Genomic DNA, 25,821 nt, shown 5'->3' on the forward strand with positions numbered 1-25,821 from the left:
TGATGTGACGAGCTCAATAAGAGGGCAAACATGGCAAAGTGTGGCAACATAGGGGGTCTCGTTTGAGAGGCATCCTCACACACAGGTGAGTGGAGAGTGTTGACAGAGGTGAGTTGGGGGGGGGGAGCCACATTATGTGGCATATGATGTGGTAAGAGGCGCCGTGTGGATGGGGGGCAATGAGATAGAAGGAGAAGCAACTGGAGAGAAGGTGGGGAGAGGAAATAAGAGGACGAAAGGAAAGGAGGTGATAAGAGAGAAAGCTATTAAAAAACAATGAGAGAGAAGTGGAAAGAGGCATTGAGAGAGAGGAATTGGAAGAGGGAGGATGAGAGAGGGAATGAAGTGATGAGAGCGAAGGATAAGACAGAAGAAAAAAAGAAAGAGAAGGAAGTAGGAGAAGGAATTATGAGAGAGAAAATTAAAAATAGAGAGAACGAGAAGGGTGATGAAGGAGAGGGTGATGAGAGAGAAGGTGGGGGTAGCTTTGAAGGGCAAAGCTTGCTCCTCTGCTCTGCTTCTGCTGGAAGGAGTGACGATGAGAGAGAAAATTAAAAATAGAGGGAAAGAGAAGGGTGATGAGAGAGAAAGTGGGGGCAACTTTGAAGGGCATCCTTGGAAGGAGCGAAGGCACGCCCATATCGTTGAGCAACTAATAAAGGGCGACGGTGTGTTGATGCGCTGAACATAGTGTGAAGTAGTAGAGTGGGGCAAAAAGCGTGCGACATAGCACTGGGCAGAGATGACTCCACTTGATGGACACGACACCACTCCCCTTGATGGATGCCACCACCACTCCATGTGTTGCATCCCCACAACATGCTCTGCACACCACTATACCACCTCCGAGCCGAGTGGTGATGGTGACGGTGTGGCTATCATATTCACCATATCAAGAAAGCAAGAGGACAAGGCAAGGGTTATGGTGATAAACAAACACTACGAGTAACGTTTGAGCATGATAATGCAAACTGATTGGGGCGAGCATGGTGCCAAGTAGAGGCATGGAGCACCACTTCCGCTTGCAATTAACGGCACCCCACTCCCATAGCACGTTGTGTAGCTCGATGTTGCTCATGATGATGCTAGGTAGGACGATTATTGAGAAGCGTGGGGGAGGCTATGGAGAAAGGCAGAGCATGGTAGAGGGCAAGTGAAGTGGGGGCGAGAAAGATGAAAAAGGGGAGGTGTGGGGTGAGGGGGGAAGATGGAATTCTCCCCATCCATTGGGTGTGCCAAAAAAAAAACCTTCTACATTTGTAACAATTGTGGTTGCCTACTAATTAATGAATCATAAATAAAACAATGAATTGTGGTTGCCTACTAATTAATGATTAGAGTTGTGTTGCAATCGAATGAATGAATAACTCTAAAGACCCTAGTACATGCCCTAATGAATGAATAAGTCCGAAGACCCTATTGCAATCCTATTGCAATCGAATGAATGAATCTATGACTTGGAGAAACTTTCATACCGTGTGGATATGGGATAACTCACGCACACAATTGCATCCCTTTCCCTACTATTTTAAGTTGAGCGATCAAAAAGTTATGTTTCTTTCCGTGAAAAACACGTGGATTTATGTGCTTGCTATCCAAGTAAAAGACTAGGTGTCACTGTTTTCTAAGCTCACATATATATTCGTTTTTATATTCCTTGTAGCTGAAAAAAATCAGGACATATGATGCCACTTGTTCTCCCGCTAGGTTAACATGTCCTTACGGCAAAGAAAAAAGTGGGTTTGTCGTTGAAGGCGATGATCGGCCAGGAACAGCCCAGCCCTCCTCACCCCACCGCCGACAGCAGCAGCAGGAGCTCGTCCTCGTCCTCGCCCTCGCCCTCGCCCTCGCCCTCCTTCTACAGAGTCCTTCTCTATCCCTCCGCCGCCACGGCCGCCTCTACTAGCGAGGAAAGCTCACCTGGCCGATCGCGGTTCTTTATCCCGAGCAATGCCGCAGAGAAGGACAAAGGCAGCAACGTAGACTTCATCGAGAGGGCTGTCTCCGCCGCAGGAGCCGCCTTCCTCTCCGCCGTCATTGTCAATCCCCTGGACGTCGTCAAGGTATTTGTTTTGTCTTACTCTTAAAAAGAAAGGAGGGGGATCCCCTGGGGGAAAAAAGTTTTTAGCTTTAGACGAAGTACAACAAAATTGGTTATGATATAGAAACATTGAAGACTTAGGGTCCCAGACATGTCCCTGACATTAGCATTCCATATTGGCAAGGAGAAAGGCAAGTGTTCTGCTACAGACAATTGAAGAACTGGGTATCGTACAGAGGTCCAATAGGCAGGACTTGTTTGGAGCAGCAAGGCTAGCTATTGTTCAGTCTAGGTATCAAGTTCAGAGTTCATCTAAGCAAGGAAGTAGACATTCTAAGGTCAAGGATTCAGATATGTAATGTGCTCATTTCGGCTTCATTAGACCGAAAGGTAGGGGCCCTTTAGTGGGTTATTGGGACACATTGGGAAGCAAGTTGTCATTAGTTTGGATCCCAAATATTGTTGGTATAAAAGAAGTAGATGATGCAGTTTTGATGTAGAAAGTGCAGGTTTGATACACATGACACAAATGTGCCTTGATTTTCATATAGCAATTTTAAGGATATGTCAATTCGAAGCAGTGTGACTTTTGTTAGCAAGCCAAGCAGGAGGAGATGTGTTATGGCTTTATGGGTGTATACTTGAGAGGCTAGGTGTATGCCTAGGGCGGTTGTAGTGTAGGGATGCATAGGTTATAAGTGATTTATGGGCATGGGTTGGTGTGAAAGCAATAGTTATTAGTAAGTGAGCTTTAACTCTATTATTGGATCCCAAGGTCTATATAAGTGAGTTAAGGGGTCATAAGTGATTATCCCTTTGAGGGGGGACAAGACCCAAGCGAGGCCTATTTGGCTCTAATCGTACACCTTTGGGTGTTAGGGTTTTCTTTTATTCATATGGTACAAAGAGGTTGCATGAAAGCTTGTACATGTGTGGGCCTTGGTCAGCTCCAAGGGGTTGACCTTTTGGTCCCTTTCTACATACTTCTGCTGATGCTAATGATGAACTATTGAATATACTTAATGAATGCATGAATGAATGAATGATTAACTCCATGCTTATATATATATTGGGGAAGCTAGTCGACCAGTGCCAACTGTTGTCGGCCTGCTTTGTGGACAAAAATTGACTTAACCGACGATTAGTCAGGGATTAAGACAGTTCTTGCATAGGATTAGTGATGGCACAGGCGTGCATGTGACATTCCCTTCTGCTAAACTTGATGACAGGGTGGACACTTTGTCATCGTTCCTCCCTGGACTAATACTGACTTTGAAATGCTATTGACTTGACCTTCTACTTTAACTGACTTTTGACCTTAATTGATATTTTTGTCTGAACACCTTCACTCTTGATCTCCACTTCCAAGTCTTGCTGTGAAGAACTGAGCATTTGTTCAACTGGTGTCCCCATGACTGCCTTCCCTTTCCCTTAACATAGTGGTGGGTCACTTGCCATAATTGATCATGCGTGTTGCTAGGCCTTTGGAACTAATCTGAGAGCGTAATGATGCATTGGTTTTGAGTACATACTCTCAGGGAATGGTTCCTCTAGCTTCACCTATTGTTGCAGACCACTCCATTTGCTACCTTGTTGCTTTCTTCTACTGGAACTGTGCACCTCCTTGGAGACTATGCTTAGTGGTTGAGCCTGAATGCTTTGATACTAATGTTGCATATGCGGAATCCTTGCTATAGTGATCCATAGCCCTAAGCTTGATTAAGAACATGATATTGATTTAAACATGATTAAGATAGAGGAGAGAGAAGAAGAGAGAGATTGGGTGGCAAGGTTTTCTTTTATTCATATGGTACAAAAAGGTTGCATGAAAGCTTCTATGTGTGTGGGCCTTGGTCTGTTAGAAGTCATCTCCTGTCTATATTCATACACCAGGGCCTTTGTTGTGGGTGTGCCCGCTCTGTATAAGGTGTTTTATCATTTTTCCACACTCCCCGTATTTTTCCCTATTTTCTCCCATTTTTTCTAGTGGTGGGAGGGTTGCCAGAGGATGCCAGGAGCACTCCAGTGCTGGCCGACTGTATGTTCATCAGTCGTGGGCTACTGGGCTGCTGGCCGACTGGATTTCCTCAGTCGTGGGCATTCATCTGCTGGCCGACTGCATTTATGCAGTCGTGGGACCTTTTTCATCAGTCGTGGGCACTTCATCTGCTGGCCGACTGCCCTCCCAGGGATGTATATAAAGGCCCCTTGCCCCCACCACTTTCTCATTCAGTTTTCACGGGATCTTGTGTATGGAGAAGAGTTTACACACCTATCTCTCTGTGTTTCTTGTGCTGTTTATTTTCTGCAGTCTACTTGCTCTTGTTTACCTAAGTTTGGTTATCATTTCCGCTGCATATTCTGACATGGTCAACCCCAAGGGATTGACGTTTTGGCCGCTATGTACTTGTATTGATGCTAATGATGAACTACTGAATATACTTGATGAATGAATGAGTTATTAACTTCATGCTTATATATATGTTGGGAAAGTTGATCAGCGAATGCCAATTGTTGTCGGCTTGCTTTGTGGACAAAAATTCATGCTTTTCTCCTTTAAATGTTGCGTTTTGGTGATTGCTTTGCCCACACCTGATGCCATGCATACTGAGACATAGCCGCTTGTTGCCTTAACTTCTTGCTGGCTGCCAGCTGACTGCTGCAGGCGGTCATCAACTCGAGGTCATCAAGCCCCTTTGATGCTTTGGATGATGGTGATATTGATGATGCTAATGATTATGATGTTGATGCTGATGTTGTAGATGCTGTAGTTAAGGTTGCTACACTGATGACTGACTTAACTGATGATTAGTCAGGGATTAAGACGGTTCCTGCACAAGATTAGCCATGGCACGGGCGTGCACGTGACAATGTTGGGCTGTGTATTGTGGTCAACATTCACAATCATCTCAGTTGTAACACCTTTTTCTTTTACATAATACAAATCAGGAGTTTTAGGGCTATTGTGTGTGCTGTGCGTTTGAATTTTGTTGCTTTCTCCTCTCTCCACTCTCAAAACCCTAGCACATAGGCCCAAGAGTTCCATGGTTGGTATCAAAGCCTAACTATGCGCTCAGGTGGTTTTGTTGTGTAAGCAAGGTATATTGTTGACCAATGGGATACATTTACACTATACACTTGGACACCTTTGTGAGTTTAGCTTGAAAGGTTAGAACTAGCCTAGTGTTGGGTGTTGGACTCACACACTCACACACACAAACCTGCACATTAGGGTTAGGTGCAGGGTAGAATAGCTCACACACAGAAATGAGAGAGAGAGAGAGAGAGAGCCAAAAGTGCGGTATCCACAAAATGCAAGTCAACCCTTGCATGTGTGCCACATTCATATAATATAGAAGTACAAAATATTATATGTTAGAGTGTCCTTTCACACTTGATGTCCAAGCGGAAAAACCACATGGGAAAAAGTGCCCTTGGTTAAGCCCTGTTCACACATAGCACTACCATAAGTGAGCATATGCCTACAAATCCCCCCTTTAGTGGAAGTGTGAACCTGTACAAGGTAGCAGATCACTCTCTGTATGAGAGTAAGCCCAAAGCTTTGCGGAAAGCTTCAAACTTTTCTCGAGGTAAAGCCTTTGTGAATAGATCTGCAACCATAGTCACAGGGGACGGAGGGGACGGAGCATTGGAACGTCGAGATCGCGAAACGGGATGGCGCAGGGACGGGGACGGACGGATGTCCCCCGACGGACGTTTCTCAAAGGGGATGGTGACGGGGACGGTGCAGGGACGGGGACGCCTGTCGGGGACGGCGCTGTGCGGGGACGACAGAGAGCCGTTGCGCCTGCCGTTGCTGCGTTTTTGACCGTTGCGCCTGCCTGCCGCCTGCCTGCTCCTTTCGAGCCGTTTATGGCTGTTGGGCCTTGGCTCTTCTAGCTGTTTATGGCTGTTGGGCCTTGGCTCTTTGAGGCTTGGCCCTCTCTCTCTCTCTTGCCCTTGAGGCTTTCCTCTCTCTCTCTCTTGCCTATCTATATAAGAACAAGCCTCTACAAGGCTACAAGCACACACAAGTTCACAACTCTCAAGGCTCATTGCTCAAGCTTTCAAGGCTCATTGCTCAAGCTTCTTGAATCTTCTCTCTTCCAACTTCTAAGTTCCAAGCTCTAGGGCCTAGGCTCTCACCGCTCCCTCAAGCCTCTTGAGTCTTGACTCTTGGAGTCTTCCAACTTCCAAGCCTCTAGGCTCTCTCTCTCTCTCTCTCTCTCATTCCTCAAGGCTCTCTCTCTCTCTCTCTCTCTCTCTCTCTCTCTGTCTCTCATTCCTCAAGGCTCAAGAGTCAAGCCATCTTCAACCATGGCATCCTCCTCACGTGCCGGGGCTTCTCGTAGAAGGACAACGGGATGGACATGGTGGGAGGAGGTTAACTACACCACATCCGTTCATGGAGGCGGTTCTCGGCCATGGGTATGCAAGCTTTGCCCGTACCGGCGAACGGGTGGCGCCGACAAAGTGTGAGCCCACCTCTTGCATGAGAGTGGGCATGAGGTGAGGTTTTGCACGAATGTCACGCCCGAGAAGAGACGGGAACTTCTTGACAAGCTTAGCGTCTACGAAGCGGTCGAAGCGACAAGTAGGACACCACGAGCGGCCGTGGATCCCGCGACGATGGGGAGAGGAACTCAAGCCTCTACAATGGAGTCATGTGGTGGACACTTGGGGAGAATTGGAACCCCAAGTTGAAGGAGGAGGTGGATATGGCGGTGGCCCGCTTCTTCTTCCACGACCACATTGCCTTTCAAGCGGCTAGGTAAGTGCAATCGATCATTGCCAATTCATCATTCATGTTTTCATCATCCTAGTCCTCTTCTCATTAGTAAATTACTTTCTTGAATAGGTCGGAATACTTCAAGGTCATGGTTAAGAAGATTGGGGAGTATGGCTCAACCTATACGTCCCCCTCATCCGAGAGCTTGCGCACTACATTGCTCGACAAGGAGAAGTGCATTGTAGAGCAAGCGGCCGACAACACAAAGTGGCAATGGGAGAGGAACGGAGTCTCCCTCATTGTGGATGGATGGAGTGACACCCACAAGAGGAGTATTCACGGCATGGTTGCATATTCCCGTGGAGAGATGTACTTCATCTCATCTCATGATGCGTCCGGCAGCACTGGGAAGAGCGTGGATGTGCTTGCGGCGGAGTGGGCTACCACCATGGAGATCGTTGGTCCCGAGCATGTAGTGGGCTTTGTTGCGGATGGGGAGCCTTCCAATAGGGCGGCGGGAGCTATTCTCCAAAGTATGTATGGACATGTCACGGTGTCCTTTTGTATGGCTCATTGCCTAAACAACCTCCTCAAGGACATCGGGGCATTACCATGGATCAGCCCGCTCATTGAGGAGGCCAACACCATGGTCTCCTTTGTCCTCAATGTCCCGTGCACACCAGTCAGGTGTACAGTGACATGGCATCATTAGCATCATCAGATTCATCAGGCATTTTACCAGCATTTATTCAGGCATTTTTATGCATTTTTGGGGCAGCCGACTACCATTTATGGTATTTTATGGTATTTTATGGGAGTTATGCACTGGCCGACTGCAGTCCACCTGGCCGACCAGCAGTCTCTCACCCATATAAATACAGGCGCCTCTCCATTCAGTAAGGCACCTCATCCATTCAGTCATCAAGGGGGCTCATCAGTGAAGCGCATCCTCGTCAGGATCATCTGGCGTTTCAACATATCAGCATCAGCCCTCATCATCAGCATCAGATAAGTTAACGCATCTCCATCAGCATAGTCAGTTAACGCATCATCAGTTCAGCCATCATCATCAGCAAAACGCAGCCAGTTCAGCCCAACAGGTCAGCGTTTCAGCATATCACCAGCATTCAGCATCTGTTCCTAAAGCTCCCTTCAGCGTTTCCTTCCCAGGAGACAAGGGAAAGAGTGGACAGCAGTTCAGCCCGCATTTACAGCATATAGGCAGCATATTCAGCATTACAGATCCTTTTGGATCATCATTGTAACATCATTCATTCATCTAATATAGCTGCATTGCATTGACACATATCTGTTTGTCTCTTAAACATCATTAAGTGCAGTTAAGTGTAGACTAAGGTTGTGATTACTACGGTCTTAACCCCTCCCATGTCACATTGGTATCAGAGCGTTACAGGGTAACCAGCCTTAGAGCATGTTCATTCCAGCAGTCATTCAGTCAGTCATCAGTTTTATCGCTTCCGCACAGTTAAACCCAGTTCTCAAAATTTTGCAAGCCACCCTTAGGGATTTTCCCTTAGGTCTGCATCAGTAACCCATCCATCTGCATTCTTGCACAGCATTTAGGGTTGCACATGGCTTGCATAGCAGTCATCATAGCAGTCATCTTAGTAGTCATCTTAGCAGTCAGTCCTGCATACATGTTACCCATGAACTCTCAGGGAAGAAGGACATCCATCATCAAAGGAGCACATAAGTTTTGGCTTCAACTGGCAGCAGCAGGGGGTTTCTCTTCCACAGAAGACGGAAGTTTGCTCCAACATCGCCTCAGGAGGTTCAGAGCTTCAGGTACGACGGAGATGGTAGGTGAAAGGTTTCCACAGGCAGGTCAGGGGTGACTCAGGTAGTTGCCATTCAGTTCCCGCACTACATAGCGTCTTGGCTCAGGGATTTAACTCCTGCAGACGGCCTCAGTCCCAGCAGAAGACAGAAGGGGGCAGTGGTTCGGAGGAGAAGGATCGCAGAAGAGTCGAAGGTTGCCAGGTATACACCCAGCAACAGTTTAGCAGCGGGGAATGTCACGTGCACACCAGTCAGGTGTATAGTGACATGGCATCATTAGCATCATCAGATTCATCAGGCATTTTACCAGCATTTATTCAGGCATTTTTATGCATTTTTGGGGCAGCCGACTACCATTTATGGTATTTTATGGTATTTTATGGGAGTTATGCACTGGCCGACTGCAGTCCACCTGGCCGACCAGCAGCCTCTCACCCATATAAATACAGGCGCCTCTCCATTCAGTAAGGCACCTCATCCATTCAGTCATCAAGGGGGCTCATCAGTGAAGCGCATCCTCCTCAGGATCATCTGGCGTTTCAGCATATCAGCATCAGCCCTCATCATCAGCATCAGATAAGTTAACGCATCTCCATCAGCATAGTCAGTTAACGCATCATCAGTTCAGCCATCATCATGAGCAAAACGCAGCCAGTTCAGCCCAACAGGTCAGCGTTTCAGCATATCACCAGCATTCAGCATCTGTTCCTAAAGCTCCCTTTAGCGTTTCCTTCCCAGGAGACAAGGGAAAGAGTGGACAGCAGTTCAGCCCGCATTTACAGCATATAGGCAGCATATTCAGCATTACAGATCCTTTTGGATCATCATTGTAACATCATTCATTCATCTAATATAGCTGCATTGCATTGACACATATCTGTTTGTCTCTTAAACATCATTAAGTGCAGTTAAGTGTAGACTAAGGTTGTGATTACTACGGTCGTAACCCCTCCCATGTCACACTCAACCACCAAAGACTTCGGCATGAGTTCAACAAGAGGTCCTGTCTCTCTCTCCTCAAATATTCCGACACCCGGTTTGCCTACAACTTTCTCATGTTGGGCCGGTTGAAGGATTGTAGCGGTGCTTTGAGGGGGCTTTTCCTTAGCGACGAGTTTGTCGCCATGCAAGAGTCCCATACAAACACTGGCCAAGAGTGTAGGCTACGGGCGGATGACGCCTCTTGGTGGGAGCGTGTGAAGACCACAGATGCTATGGTGAGGCCCGTAGTCCACCTATTGAGGATTGTAGACGCTATGCAACCATGCATAGGCAAGGTCTACGAGGCCATGGATCGCATGATACGAGGAGATCCATGCCTTGTGTCTAGGAAGGTGGAATTCCTACTACTCTCCATTGCATGCAGCAGCTTATGTGGTGGACCCAGAATTCCAAGGCAACAAGCAGGAGAGCGACCAGGAGGTGAGCGCTGGATGGAGGATCATCTTGGATCGTCTTGTGCCTGATGCATCGGTTAGGCGCAAGATCAGGGACCAGCTTTCGATGTACAGGTCATTTCATGGCTCCTATGGCTGTCATGATGCACAGGTTAACTGCTCCAAAGTTGGTGCTGCTCTATGGTGGGAGGACTTTGGTTCAGATGGACCGGAGCTGCAGCAGCTTGCCATCCGCATACTTAGTTAGGCCGTCAGCTCCTCTTGCTTGGAGCAACTTTGGAGTACCTACAGCCACATTGCCTCTAGGAAGAGGAACCGACTTGGGGTAGAGCGTGCCAATGACCTTGTCTTCGTCACAAGGTCAAAGCTGTAGCTCTCTACGGCCAAGATGAAGGCAAACTCAAGATCACTCATAAAGGAAAGAATATTGTATTAGAAGTAGGAGTTCAAGGAAACTCCAGTTCTCTTGTGGGTCATGTACAAATTAAGAAGGCAATGAGAAGTTCCATTTGCCATTTTCATGCTCTGGCATTCCGCATATTCTCCCCCATTTTTTGTTGGACATGTCATCTCCAGCATTTAATCTCCATTTTATCCCATTTTATTTCCACTTTTATATGGATATTTATCTGATGTAATTAGGGATTTTCCCCATATTTTTCACCTATTTTAGGCAGTTTTATCAGTCGTGGGCATTTGTCCTCCAGCCCTACAAGCCAACTGGCTCTACAGATATGTATATAAGTATTCATTCATAAATCAATCAATACATTTCAGATCTTGGCTGTCTGTCTACTTTCTCTTGTTTAATCTCTACTTGCTTCCGCTTCATATTCACATATTCTCACATGGTATCAAAGATCTTGTGCTTCCACAGATCAGCAAGAAGAGTTATCAGCCTGTGTTTTTTTTTCTCCTTTGCTCCCTTGGTGGCTGCGTTTTGGAGATCTACTTCGAGCACAAATCAGCGTTTTTCTAGCACTAATTCGAGGCTGTTTGTATTCCGTCGCTACCGCATACCAGTGGTAGCACTGTGCACTTGCTCCATTAGCCTCTCCCTTCCATACTTCATCACGCATCGGGTCGGCTCCCGTCTTCACCCATGTGCCTTGATCTCCGGCAGGAGTACAGTTCTACATCTTTCTTTCACCTCACCTAGCATCTCCACTCCTCAGCTTCCCAAGGAATCCATCGTAGATGGAACCAATTATCTTGATTGGGCACTACAAATGAAGACTCTCCTTCGGTATCATAGTATTGTTTCTGGTACTGATGCCTCTCCCAGTGCTCTACTTCTCCCCGGGCTGAGATTAATACCTCGGCTGACAAAGATGCAAGGGCTCATGCCTTTATCTTCTTCAACATAGAACCCTCTATTGCTCGTCAATTTGATGACAATCATGAGGAAACTGTAGAAGAATTGTGGGATACCATCCAAAGGAGGTATCACCGTGAGAACTTTGCTCAGAAGGTAGATTTGGAAAATCAGCTCTCCAACCTGAAGATTGCCAATACTTCTAACATCATGGATTTTGTTACGGAGTTCGTAACCATTCAGAAGCAGTTGGTCTCTTATGGGAGTAAAGCTACCGATGAGGACTTTGTCAATCGGCTCCTCGCCAAATTGCTGGAGACTTTCTATGCTTTTTTGGATATTGTATCACTTCTTGCTTCTCCTCCTGATCTACATACCATTGTTGACATGCTTCAGGATAGAGCCATGAGAAAGAAGACCAGCCAAGGTACTTGCGAGACCCTTCTTTAGGCTAAGGGCGAAAGCAAATGGCAGTCCAAGGTTTCCATAAGCAACAAAGGTAACTACAAACCTACCATCAATCCCGCTCATAAGAAGCTTATTTGTCATTCTTGTGGTCTCAAAGGTCATATTTAGCCAGTCTGTCGCCAGAAGAAGAGGGACGGTGGTTTTGTTAAGAAACCCACCAATCAAACCTCTTCATCCACCAACTAAACTCAAAAATCCTCTTCCACCAAGGAGAATGTTCCTTCCACCTCACGTCTTACGGATTGGGTGGTTGATAGTGGGCCTCTGGTAGAAACCAAAGTGCGGTAGATTAGCAGTCACCCTTCCAGTTGTAGTCCAATAAATAACAAAATTAACTGGAGCTAGAATGCCCCAAAATTGAAATGAAATCGACACCTGTTGGCCCCAAAGCTTGGCCCCCCTTTCGGTATTTCTTTATTCAAATTCAATGAGATGTAAAATTGAGTACAACAAAGCCAGCCAGGAGAATAAACGTGTATGTCCAATCTGGCAGCCCTCAAGACCTCTTAGCACAGAGGATTCACACACAGATCTGTGTCCCACAAAAGCAACACACCGTGCTTCCCTCTGATCAACCAAGACCATTCAACAGGGCAGCCTTGAGCACACATCTGGCATATTCCATGAACATGACTCCACAACTCAGTTCAAATATACATCCACTGTCCAGTCTCTGTTTCCACCCTTCAAACTGCCATACCCCTCCTCTCACAAAGGGCTAGATGACACAACTCTGCAGACATAAGCCAGTGGAAAGAAAGAAAGATGGACAAGTTCAAAGCTTACCAATTCAATGCGTGGATCTGCACCAGTGGGACCGATCGTACCAGTTTGTACTTGCCAAAGACTGTCTGTACTTCCTCCCTGCAACCACTTGACTGATGCACCAACTATGCTATGATAAAACACCGCCTACCATTGTTCAGGACGGAACAGGTCTGTAGCCGCCTGTACCTGTCCGTACAGGTATGCAGCACCTGATTGTACCTGTCCGTACAGGATTGTATGGGTTGTACTTGCAGTCGCCTGAACCTACCTGCTTGCTGTCAGTACTTTGTCGCCAGCATCGCCAGCAACCAGCCTGTGCGCAGCAACCAGGACCTGCAGTCGTACAGCAGCCAACAGTACGGACTGTACTTGCTGTCCGTACCTGCCAGCGTCGCTTGAACCAGCCTGTGCGCAGCAGCCTGTTCCTGCAGAAGATGCGCCTGCTCTGTACGGGCAACAACCTCCAGCGCTGTACGGCCTGCAGCCACGTGGACTGTACGGCCAGGGTCTGTACGGCCTGTTGTGTACGGAAACCAGTAGCCAGCCAGTCGACTAGGAATTCTCTTCTCCTCCACGCAGGTTGCTTGCACACTTCCCCAAAGGCAAGAGAGAGAGAGAGATGAGAGAGGCGTGTACCAAAAGTGGAATTGCCTCTTTCTCCAAAAATATCCTAGGCCCCTTTCTTTAATGTTTATTAAAGTTTCTAAGGGCCACTTATGCCTAGGGGCCACCCATGGTTAGAACATTAAAAATATTAATGTTCTTGGTCCCCCTTCACACTTGAAGATGTCCACACATCATAACATTTGTCCGGGCACCCCAAATATGAATCATTTAATATTTGTCTTGCTCACCAACCACCATGCCCACACTTGTTTTGTTCCATTTTCACAGGGTCATGACAGTGGGTGTACTACTCACATGACCCCTGACAAGACCATTCTTCATGACATTCGTCCCAGCTCTTCGACGGTGTCCATTGGTGATTCTTCCAACTTGGAGGCCTCTGCGGTTGGTAATGTGCGACTTAACTCTTCCCTAGGCCAGCCTTCTATGGCTTGGGATGTGCTTCATGTTCCCAAGTGCTTTCCCATGGTTTTTTTGGAATAGGCAAAGGGTATAATAAGCCTTGTGGCCTACCTCAATCAAACTTCACATTTTGGCATGTAATGCATTCACAAATAAATGCCTCAATGTCCTTCCTCGTAGAAGGCTAACAGAAATATCTTTTGAACATCTGTGTGGTAGGAAGAATACCCCTATGTCCAGTAAAAGGAGGTGCATGGCATTCCTCCATGACCCTTTGACTTAATTCCTTCACTATGAAAAGCTAATTCTTCATCATTAAGAAACCTTCCCCTATTGAGAAAGGCATTTTAATGTTTCCTTGCTGTAAATAGTGCCATACCTAGGTAAAATCTGCATCTTTAGCATATAAATCATGCATTACCGTGAAGTCGGTGTGGTATCTGATAGTGATGGCACCAACTTCAGGTCTTCTAGGCAAAGCATCAGCCATCAAGTTGTCTTTGCCCTTCATGCTCTCCATTGTGAAGTGAAATATGGACAAGAAGTTTGCCCATCTCATCTGCATAGGTGACTTCTTCTTCTGTGGGTAAGAAAGTACTTCAAACTTTGGTGATCACTCTTTAGAATAAAATTTAGCCATCTATCTCTCTTGTGTGCTTGTACTCTCTAGAATAAAATTTAGCCATCCATCTCTCGTGTGCTTGTCTACTCTTGTGTGTGTGTTTTCTTGCAACAACAACTCAAGGTCATCCAATCCCCCACATTCTTCTCAATCCTCCCCATCCAGAGATATAACTAGAGAGTAGAGGGTTGTTGACGATGAGGTTTAATGCAGGTGCTTGAACTAAGGGTGTCTATTCCTGGAGATGGTCAAGGCATGAACCACTACAAGAAATTCCTTTTGATAGGTGGAGTAGTTCTTCTCACCTTCATGTAACTTCCGGCTTTCATAGGCAACTATTCTTCCTTCCTGCATCAAAACAACACCTATGCCTACATCTGGAGCATCACAATGTACCACAAAATCTTTTTTAAAATCTGGTAGATGCAAAACAATATGTTTGATGGCTTCTTCTTTCAGCCTTTTGAAGGCTGCCTCCTCTCTTCGAGTCTAGCTAAAAACAGCTCTCTTCTTGCACACGTCATGCAAAGGTGTAGCAATGTGCAAAATAGTGCACATACTACCAATAGTATGAGCAAAGTCCAAGAAAGCTTCTCACTTCATGGACATCTTTCGGAGTTGGCCACTCCACAATGGCCTTGACTTTGGTTGGATCCATCATCTGTACACCTACTCGGATGATGTCCCAAGTACTTGATTTCGTGCAAAAAGAACTCACTCTTCTTTGGATTTATGTACAATCTATGTTTTCTTAGATCTTGAAATACAACAATTAAATGCTTCTTATGTTCCTCTTCATTTTGTGAAAAGACAATAAATCAAAGAAAGTTCCACAAAATCTTCTATGTTGGCAAAAATTTTGATTCATCGTTCGGTTGAAGGTGGCTGGTGCATTGGTCAGACCAAAGGGCATTACCAAGAATTCATAGAGGCCAAAAGTGGTACGGAATGCTATCTTGGAGATATCCTCTGGTACAATTCGAACTTGATGTTACCCACTCTTCAAATCAATCCGGCTGAAAACTGAAGCTCCACTTAGTGTGTCCAAGATATCGTCAATTCTTGGAATAGCGTATCTATTCTTTATGGTAACCTTATTCAAGGCTCGATAATCCACACACGTGGAAAGAACCATCCTTCTTTTGCACTAGCATAACTGACGAGCCAAAACTAGCGAGCAATAAGGAGGGTGACGAGGTCGGATCATGACCTTCTATAGCAACTCATTCACTTGATTCATGATCTCCTCCCTTTGTGACACACACACAAACAAACACATAGGCAAGACCTTGATGCCAACAAGGTTTTCAAGACAAGATCCAAGTGGTCAAGAGTATGTAGTAAAGGGATGGTGTCAATCATCCAAGGTCAGTTGAATTCTGTCATCAAGCTTAGCTATTTTAGCTAGGATTTTTGGGTGTTTTGTTGTCTAAGGATCTGGCCAACAGCAGTCGGGTACAGGTGGCAGTTCCACGAGCCTATAAGTAGGCTAGAGCAGATCATTGTGTAGTCATCTGATCCTAGGCTTTGTGGGACAGGTCATAGACATAGATGTTACCTTTTGGAGGCCATGTTGGCTGGGATATATGTACACATTGATACACGTATACAGAAAACTTTGTTACAGCAACGTCTCTCTCTATCTCTCTCTCTTCTCTGTGTTCATCGTTGTGTTTTTGCATAAATGTTGAAGCAAAACACAGGTCTAATCAGCTTGTGGAAGCCTACATGCAAGTTATAGAGCTGTCCAACAGATGCTATACAAGGCGGCTAGCATTCAGCCCACCACTCCAGCATTTTGCAAGTCTTATGGTCAGTACAAACATGGTTTTTGAAACCGGCCTAACGGGCGGTGAAACAAACACTCGCACATAAAACACTTCAACACCATTGAGGACCTAGAAAAGGAAAACAAACAGGGGGAGCTACAGTGCTCCTGCAAAAAGTACACGGACACCGATTGGCCCCAAATCGCAGTGGCGCCCCTTACGGTATTTCTTTAATTGAATATAAGAGCTTTGATTACAATATAAGGCTGGTAATTCAGCCGTCCCAGTAGAACTCCTGAAGCCTGCAAAGAATCTGCATCTGGCTTCTTGTCCACATGGCATCCACAAACAAATCCAGCCATTGTTCATATCGAAAGACTCTCCCACATTGAGTCTGCATACAGAAGCTTTCTCCCATGATCAAGGCTGCCACAACCATCCATAGCCTCTCACACTATGAACAGCATCACACCCTAACACATCCAGTGCTTCTGCATCACAACACAAACTCCCAAACTGTCTCTCAAGAGAACTCGCATCACAGTACAGCATACCATACAGTTGACACACCTGTACAAACCCTCTCTACCTTCCAAGGGTACTATCCATCTCTGTCATGGATTCCCTGTCCCTTGTCCTATCGGTAGCAAGGCTGTACCAAACATGTGTCCACTCCTGTACCTTCTGCCTGCATGTGACCTGTCTCCTGGAGAAACCCAAAAACATGTTTCCTCATCGAGAAACCTACGACCTGTTTCCACATGAAACCATTAGGCCTGTTTCCCTTTGAAACTTATGTCCTGTTTCCATACATCTAGTTACCTGTTCCCACATGAAACATCTGGCAACATAGAGATTCCCATACTGTAGGTCCCACTGTTCCTTTCTAGCAGGAAGAAAACAATCTGCTCCATGAGCACGCTGCCATGCGAGCTTGCATCACTCCCATGCCAAGAAACATAACCACAAGACCTGTACTTGCAGTCAAAAACCCAAGCACATAGCTGAATTTGCAGCCAAACAAAAACAGCCCATAAATTGTCCTGTTTCCACCCTCTGAACTGTCAAACCCTTCCTCTCACAAAGGGCTAGAGAGAACCACTCTGTAACAGTCTTGAGCCAGTGAAAAGAGAGACTCCGAAAGACATCACCTGCAGTCCCACTTGCTCACAAAGAAAAAGAGACTTACAGTCTTTATGTCGCTTTCCACAAGAGAGAAAAAGACACGAGGAAAAGCCTCGTTGTGTCCTGCCTTCTTGTCCTGCAGTCCACGCCTTTGTGTCCAACTCTGCCTGTACGGACAGCAGCGCAGCCAGCCAACTTCATGCCAAAAGCAAAGGGGAAAGAGGGATTCAATAGGCGCCTGTGTGTACTGTTGCGCAGCAGCCAGACAACCTCCTTCCAAAAGCCACGAGAGAAAGAGAGGTTGAGTCTGCGCCTGTAGCTTCTGTGCCTTAATAGCCCAGCCCGCCAGCCTTCCTAAATCAAAAGAGAGAGAAACTGAGTGCTGCCCGACCAGTACACAAGCCTGTGGCAAAGAGGGAATAGCTTCAGCGTGCAGCCCAACCAGTCGCCAGCTTTCCCATGAACTAAATCTCCTGCGTGAAGTTGCAGTCCAGCCGCCCACCCTTTCCAAGAGAAAAACACATGTGCATGCTGCAGTCGACTCTTAGCAAGAGAGAGAGAAAAGCCAACGTGCTGTTCATCCCCATGCTTCCTTGCAGCCCACCTCTTCCAAAAAGCACACGTTTCCTCAAGAGTTAGGCGCCTACTTGCCTGCCAGCCCCTCCTCTTTCCCAAAAAGCACACGTGGCCCCAAAATAGCTTATGGGCCACGTTTTCTTCATAAATGGCATTAAAAATTACTTTAAAGGTTTTTTTAAAACCTTTTAAGTTAAAATTTCTTTGCCCCCCCTTCACACTTGGGGTTGTCCACATATGGGCTCCCTTTTTGACTCCAACCTGATGCCATTCACACTGTCCACCATGTCCCCGTGCACACCTGCATATTGTCCAGAGAAAAACACAGGGTCGTGACAATTTTACTGCCCTTAAGGTCAGTATTTACATTCACATGCGGCAATACAAGCAAATACACCTATGGGTGGGGCGTCTTCTGAGGGTTAACGGGACCCAATATCGTGCCCTCTCTTCTTTCTCTGTGTTCAAAACTTCAATGATGGGATATGCCATGGACATTATTGTATCACTTTGGTCTCATAGGCCCATTGGGTCTTTAGTAGATGTTTTATATATCTTTCTTTTTTTCTTTCTTTCTTTCTCTCTCGTCTCCATCTCTATTTCTTGCAAATTCAGTTCCTCTAAGCTTCCATGTGAAACATCCCCAAAACCTTTGATTGGATCTGCTACTTCTTGTTGGTTTTCTCCTTCCAAAAGACTTCTAGAAGATGCGTAGAATGGGGAGAGAGGGGTCCTATTTATAGTTAGTTAATTTAGTTGTCCAATTAGTCTGCCAACTATGGATTAAATTGCGTTAGGCTAGTTAACTTACTTTTTGCGTTAATTGCATTCACTCTCGGCTTATTTAATGCCTTTATAGATTAAGGCTCACAAAATGGGTGGATTCTTTTGCTAAACCCTAACTTTATCCCTGAGTCTAACCATCATGAATAGCATAGCATGTTGGATGCATGTGTGATGTGGAGCTAATGGATGTGACATAGGGTGTGCAAGTGTGGGCACAATAGGGCATTGTGGAGGAAGGTGAGGGTATGGAACTGCTGGCAAGGAGCAGCATGAGCAAAAAAGGGGGCAGCATGTTAGAGTGCAAAAAAATGAGATGTGCCCACGCAGTGTGGGAGAGGAAGAGCTAGAGTGGTGGTGCATAGTGCTAGGGGCGGAAGGGAGCACATCATGCCATTGGGGAGGGGGGAGCTTCAGCTGTTATTACCTGCCCAAAAATAATTTACAGCATCAATCTAATAAACAAGAGACCTATGCTAGCAATTGTTAATCATTTCAACAGTCAGTTCTTATGAGTACCAAATTGTTGGGGGTTTTGAGAAGTCTTTAGCCATACTTGGGTCTTGTGAGTTTTAACACTACGCTTTAACGTTCAAGACATGTATATCTGCTTGCTTGTTTTTTGTGCTTTGAAGCTGGAGTTTAATAGCAGATTCTGGTGTTTTTTGATTAACTTTCTTCCAGACCAGACTTCAGGCACAGGCAGCAGGCGAGCCTTACCGGCATGTAAGAAGACATATGGGTTCACTAAGTGCAGAGTTCGTGGTAAATGTCAACTTATTCTCATTTTCAACGATTCACTCAATGAAGACAAATATTTACCTGTCAAGTTTACCTTTGATTTTGGTCTATGATCTTTGTCAGTATGTAGCATGGTATTTGTTGTTTATATATCTCCAACATCTTGCAATCTTTGTTAATTAGCATAATGTTTATTGTACTTCTCTGTGCTATCATATTTGTTCATCTTGGCTTTCCATTTGATGTGCAAGAAATCTGACATTTTTTGTTTGAATGATGGAAAGTGCCCGCCCGTTTGCCCACGTGGTGGAGTTTCTGGGGTTGCACCTTTATGCCCTCCTACTTGTTTTCGATACAATGGCACATTCGATGTTTTTTACAAGATTATCCGGCAGGTGCATTTGATAAGCTAGTCTGATTGCCACTAAAAATATCTAAAGAGTATGCTTTTACTCATAAAAGAGCTGCTTATGACCGTTTTTACTGAATGACATCCAGGAGGGTATTCGCAGACTGTGGAGGGGCACCAATGCTGGTCTTGCACTTGCAGTGCCAACAGTAAAGCTACCAACATGTTCTGCTACAGTCTTAGATTCATTGATTTGCAAATAGTTAGTCTAGTCAACTGCAGTGTATGACATGAATGGGTGTTGTGCATGTTTTTTGGTGTACAGGTCGGGATCTATCTGCCATGCTATGATGTGTTTCGTGATTCTCTTGAGCGGTATTCAGCTAATAGTTGGCCACAATTAACTCCATATGCACCTTTGATAGCCGGCTCTGTTGCCAGATCACTGGCTTGCATTATATGTTCCCCGATTGAGCTAGCAAGGGTGCGGATGCAGGTAAAATGAGTTTTTGTTGTGATGTTCCTTCCCTCTCATCTCTTATGGGTACATAACCTCCTTTGCTAAGTCTGCAAGCTCAGCATGTGTCCAAGGAATACGGTTACGGAGCTGGTGAAGACTATCACCTTTCGAGTGAACCCTTCACGTGTCCACTGAACACATCCAAGATCCTCATCTGTGTGTGGTTGGGGCTTCCTATGGAATCTCTGTGATCTCCTCTTGGTTGTGGATGTGGCTCCATAAATCATGGGTGTACAGGATGCTGCCAAGTCTTGGAGATGTTGTCCCCTGTGAGCGTCCCCTGTGAGAGTGCCTCAATCTGAGCTCTTGTGGGCTGGTGTCATCTGTTCACTCAATCGATGTTGATCGATTCCTGGAAAGAAAGGAGTGTTCGGTTGGTGACTTCCTGCCCGCAAGTGTGCTTTTTGAAGAGTCGCTTTCTATGCCTACAAACATTATCGAGGTAGAGAGCCACACATTTCCAGTCATCATACGTGGTAACCTGATGTGGGTAACCAAATCTCTCTCCATGCTGACAGTGAGGAGCCCTGCAAATCTTATAGTATGTTGAGCAATGGTGTAAATGTGGATCTCGTCTTGTCTTAACATGCAACCTATGCGATGAAACATGGAGGTGACCCATAGACATCCTCAATGCATGTGATAAGTGAACCCTCAAGCATCCTTATAAACCCCTTCTCTTCCAGTGTGAGAAAGTGGCCTTTATATAGACTCATTTTGGATGGGGGTGTCCTATGGATGTAGAGCTGCCAAAGGTCATCCATGTCTAATGAGTCTATTTTACTCTTGTTTGGTCAATATGGCTGCCTTTATTGTGTGTTTTGGATGGGGGTGTCCTATGGAAGTAGAGCTGCCAAAAGTCATTCGTTCTAATGAGTCTATTTAGCTCCTGTTTGGTCAATATGGCTGCCTTTATTGTGTGTATTGGAAAGGTGAGAGCGCATCCGTAGACAGTCCATGACACGTCATCCAATGTGCCGGTCTGTGCATACCAAACTTTGTGTGGTGAGTAACTGAGGTCGAGCTGGTGGAGGGTTGGGGTAGTCAAAATGGTCCAGCTGGAGTCGAGGTCTACTGCACATCGAGACAAGGCCAAATCTGGCAAGTAACGTTGATGCGAGCTGCTTTGTGTAATTGCTGGTGTGGCCTCTTCTGTGGAACAGGAGCCAATGTGGCTGCTGCAGAGCTGGGGGCAGGTGCGCCCTTTGAAGACCTAGATTGATAAGCTAGTTGGGTGGCTCGATTGAATATCAAGGACTTAACAAATGGCTCAATTGGCTGGCTAGGGGGAAGTGGAGTTTGAACAAGTGCGCTGAGCAGGCGGGCAGTTAGCTGTAGCAGGCTCCCCCAGTTCTGAGGTCTTAACCCCTCAGATGGGCGGTTGGGGTATGGTCAGTTAAGAGAGCTAGAGAAGAAACTCCTAAACAGAGATAGAGCAGTGGGTTGTGCCACACATAAATTATATGTATATGCATCATCAAAAAGAAACAGTGCATCATGATTGTTGACCTTTCTCGATGTTTTGAGCAACTCTCTACTCTTAGGATCTTCCATTGTGTGTCGATGCACATTGGGAATAGCATTTGCAGCCGGCTTTGGTGCTTCTAGGGCACCCTCTTTTTGCAATGGTGGGCAATTCTTCTTCATGTGTCCTTTTTTGGGCACATTGGAAACATTTGCCCTGCTCTTTGAACTCTTTTACTTGTTGTTTGGACAGCTGTGGGACATTATTCTTACTGCACGGCTTCTTTTGTGAGCCATATCTATCCTTTCTATCTCTATCCTTTGTTTGCTGTTCTTGCTATACAACCTTGGACAGGTCTTGATTTTCTCTTTGTTTTGCAATGTATTGGCTGAATTCTTGTTCACGAGGGGTCTCTTTCATGTAACTCCTCAGCAATGATGGCTGAGTGTATCATGTGCCTAAGAGTATTGCTTGGATAGAGGGTAAGTGTCACCATTTGGCCACCCAATTGGTCTACCCGTGGTTTCTTATCATGTATGTACATTGAACTGGTGTCCATGGCAGTTGTATATGCCGGGGATTGATGCCACTCATGTGATACTGTGGACTTGGCTTTCCGTTGGGACTTGTGCCTCCGTGTACATGCCCGGAAATGCTTGGTGGATTGGTGTTCCATTGGGTCTGGTACCTCGTGTACTTGCCTGGAGCACATCTATGTTGGTATAGGCTCATGAACGGGGATTGCCCATACCAATGCTGCATTGCATAGTATCTTTATGTGCTTGCTTGCAATTGAAATTGCATGCTATTTTCATGCTTGCTTGACCAATGTGTAGTTCCGGGTAAGGGGACGCCCGTCCGCGAACTCTGCGTGTGAAACTGTCTGCTGACATAGTTATGTGGCATGTGACAGGTGGTAAGTATTTGTCATAAACCTAGCTTTAGGAGTTAGCATTAATTTATAAGTGAGTGTGTACACACTTCATTAAGTTTTGGGCGACCAAAACTCACTTATAAATTATGACCAGCCCGGTGTTCACACACATTGATGTCTCGAGGTGGACATAATCCAATGTCCACTGCTGCCCAGACCTTATCCCCTTTGTACAAAGGGAGTAACCAGCCATGTGTCCACTCTAGCTTGCTCCACAAAGCACCTGCCTGCCACCTACACTGGACAAATCACCATCTCACTCCTCTCTCTAGAGTTTGGTGCCTCCTTCATGAGGGCTGTTGGGCTGCATTTTCTGCACTTTCTCCTTCCCAACTCCATTTCCAAGCTTGCTAAGGTGTTTCTCAAGCTTCCAAGAGTGTTTCTGGATGCCAATCACTCTCCTACACTCTCCCAATGACTGAAATTCAGCAAAACAGCTCTCTTTATTGCTGTAATTTCTGGTCTTTTTGTTGAAAACCCTAATTTCAGCCCTGCTTTCTCAAGTTGAACCATAGGGGAAGCTTTCCCAAGGTTCCCTTCATCCTCTTGAAGACTTTTGTTGCGAAGAAATGAGACAAATCGAAGATCTCTTCACTCCAAGGACTTCCATCACGAAGGCTTCCGCTGTCATCGACTCTACTTGCAATTGGTAAGCTTTAATGCTTAAATATGAAAGCAAGTAGCAGGAGGGAGGAACCAGATTACAAGGTCACATACCTTGTGTAGTGTTCTCTTGTCCTACGTGCTCTCTTGCAGATTGTTGCTACCATGTGTTGGTGGAACAATAGAGAGAAGATGGTAGGGAACATGGACACTTGAGAGGGTAGTGTGGATTGCAAGTCTACATCGACAACCACTTGTTTGCAATACTGTAGTCATATGCATTGGTATGGAAATCTGGTCAGAAATGCCCATGACACTGTATTTGATTCTCCCAAGATTAATATACTTTATTTGAGGGAGGGGTCAGCCGTTCTGGCTCATTGTGTGTCTCTTGTCAATTCAGCAAATTACTTCTTGTATTTGAGCAAGTGTCCATCAAATCTTGGTATATTTAAGTGTATTGATTAGTATTGTGTTCAATCAAGTTACAGTAAGGCTCTTTTGAATGACAGGATGCAAACTAGACTTCCGCATCTTTTCCTCTTCTATAATCTTCAAGAAGGGAGTAACTTTAAGCATTACTCGAGTGAATTTGTGCACATATGCATTAACATGTTCTAATTGGACAAGCAAGTTCTATTCTTTACGAACTTGCTTCTCGAAGTTAGGAGGCAAAAATTGCTGAGTTTTGAAATTAGTCCATTATTTGGCAGCAGTGCCGTGAGCTCCGAAATATCCCAACAACATGGGGTGATGTGGTATGGGAAGTAGTGTCATGTGTTCCCTGAGTTGGCCCTGTGAGTCATAAGGTGTATTCCTATGCCCAAAGCCCAAATTTTGGGGCTTTTAAGTTTTGTCCGCGTAGGAGGGTGGACATTTGGTGTTTGCCCGGACAAAGTCTCCGTTCGCCCAAAAATTTAGTGTTGTGCAAACCGGCAACCATTCAATATGAAGTAAGGTTTTAAACTAAATACTTACCACCTGCAAAACCCATCAAAGGAGGAGGAGGAGGGTGGGGGACCAGTCCCAGCTCCATCTATTGGTCACTGGACTCCAGGTTCTAGCTAGAGATGGGAGATTTGCAGCAATATTTTTGCGTGGCACATCTGAAGAGCTTGATGCAACGAAGCCATCGAAGGCACCCTCACCCCACTAGCGGAGTCCGTTTGGATCATTTGGCTCGATATCATTCATACCTTCCGTGGACAGTGGGGGATGCGTCAGGGTGGCTCAGACAGCATGCGGTAGTGCCGGAAGGCCTTCCTGAGTATTTGGTGTCACAATCCCTTTCGCACTGACAATGGTGGTGAGCCCACTTTGGTACTATAGGCCACTTGTGTGGTTGTTTCCCCCTTCCCCCATTGTATGAGATAGCCTTCCCCTAGTGTGGCCAGCTGGAGGAGAAGAGCATCCTCCCCTTTTATGTTTCTTGACTCTCGCTCCCCACGTGGAGGGGAGTTTGCACTTAGCCATTATGGTTGTTTCTCTCGGTAACTAATAGAAGGATCTTTTTCGTGAGGGGGGAAAAAGATGCTATGCCTCAGGAAAAAGATCCTATGGTGATTGTCAAGATTCGAGGATTCACTTATAGACTATAGTGGTGTGTCTCCTTATGGATTTACGAGGCCATGAATCTAATAGAAGGGGGAGATACTGTTGCGTCCTAACTAGTCTAGGGTTAGGCTCAGGCTATAGGGCCGTGTACTAACCCAATGTTAGGGTTGGGGCTTAAGGTAGGCGTGGGAGCAAGGAGGGTTCACACACAAGTTAAGGGCGCTAGTAGGATGAGGTATGGATTGACCATGAGCTAATAAATAATGGCTACAGGCTAATTATGCCTAAAAAGCTTAAAAATAAAGCGTGTAAGCACTTGTACTACATTTGCATAAAACAACTGGGCCTTAGTTTCGAACATCACAAGCTAATCCACTAAGCGGCACTAATATAGAAAGAGCTCCACCAAGCTCTTTGAAAGATAGGTTAGCCACATTTTATCTTTAGGTTTTATAGACTTTACATTGCCCTTGGGACATTTTGAGTTTGTTTGGCATCTACTCTTTAGTTTTCTGATGAATCTGTTTTGAGCTGTTGGAATGCGAGAATTTGTAATTGTTCGTAACTAGTTATAAGCTTGTAATCATTGTCATCTAGTTAAGCAAATAAAGGATTTGCCAAGCTCTTTCTAAATTGAATTATCAATAATGAATTTTCCTTCTCTTTTCTACGTTTGAAAGGCTTGTTGTAAAAAGAAATTGTGCTGCTATTATTGCCAAGAAAGGGGTCAATCTTGTGATATGTTACAACTTACAAGTATTTGGAAGCACCATTTTTTGGAGAAAGAGTGTCTTTCATAATAGAGTTTATGTGGATAAAGTTTCTTCGAATAGAACTTAGAAGTTCAACCGGCTTGGTGCTCAGAGGTTTTCGCTCGAAAAATGGTAGCCCTAGGTTTGATGCTATGCTGCTTGTTCCCTGCAGGCACAAAGGGAAGTTCGAGTAGGCGTAAAGCCTCCTGGGATGTGGAAGACACTGTTCGGAGTGTTGTCAAGTGTGAGCATTGCATCGGGAGAACCTTGTAAGCCATTGAGATTTTCTTATTTGAGGGTTTTTCAACCATTTGTTTTTTGTTTATATAAAAGTGACTTCTTCTTTGTGCTCACTATGGATTATTACTTTTCCTATATGTAAAGTGTGCATGTGTAAGGCAAACAATGGCATTTGCAATATTCTACTTCTTTTCTTTGCATTTCCTTCTTGCTGAGGGTGAAGGGTTGTTTGAGTTAGAAG

The 25,821-nt window shown here is 45.5% G+C and overlaps 1 protein-coding gene across 2 annotated transcripts in view; it reads left to right on the plus strand.

Moving 5' to 3' along the window:
* Window positions 1–1,663: 1,663 nt before the first annotated feature.
* Window positions 1,664–25,821, plus strand: part of MTM1 (manganese tracking factor for mitochondrial SOD2) — a 49,546-nt gene continuing 25,388 nt past the window's right edge. The window contains exons 1-6 of one of the 2 annotated variants that reach the window (XM_086799165.1): window positions 1,665–2,063; window positions 19,107–19,187; window positions 19,448–19,558; window positions 19,662–19,721; window positions 19,838–20,008; window positions 25,513–25,609. In XM_086799165.1, coding sequence (XP_086655291.1) covers window positions 1,758–2,063; window positions 19,107–19,187; window positions 19,448–19,558; window positions 19,662–19,721; window positions 19,838–20,008; window positions 25,513–25,609 — 826 coding nt within the window. In that variant the 5' untranslated portion in view covers window positions 1,665–1,757. Of the gene's footprint in view, window positions 2,064–19,106; window positions 19,188–19,447; window positions 19,559–19,661; window positions 19,722–19,837; window positions 20,009–25,512; window positions 25,610–25,821 lie in introns of both variants that reach the window. The other variant, XM_086799166.1, reaches the window with a different exon arrangement.

Source organism: Cibotium barometz, chromosome 6 (genome assembly GCF_041138505.1).
Source record: "Cibotium barometz isolate CiBa-2024 chromosome 6, ASM4113850v1, whole genome shotgun sequence".
NCBI classification, from domain to species: Eukaryota; Viridiplantae; Streptophyta; class Polypodiopsida; order Cyatheales; family Cibotiaceae; genus Cibotium; species Cibotium barometz.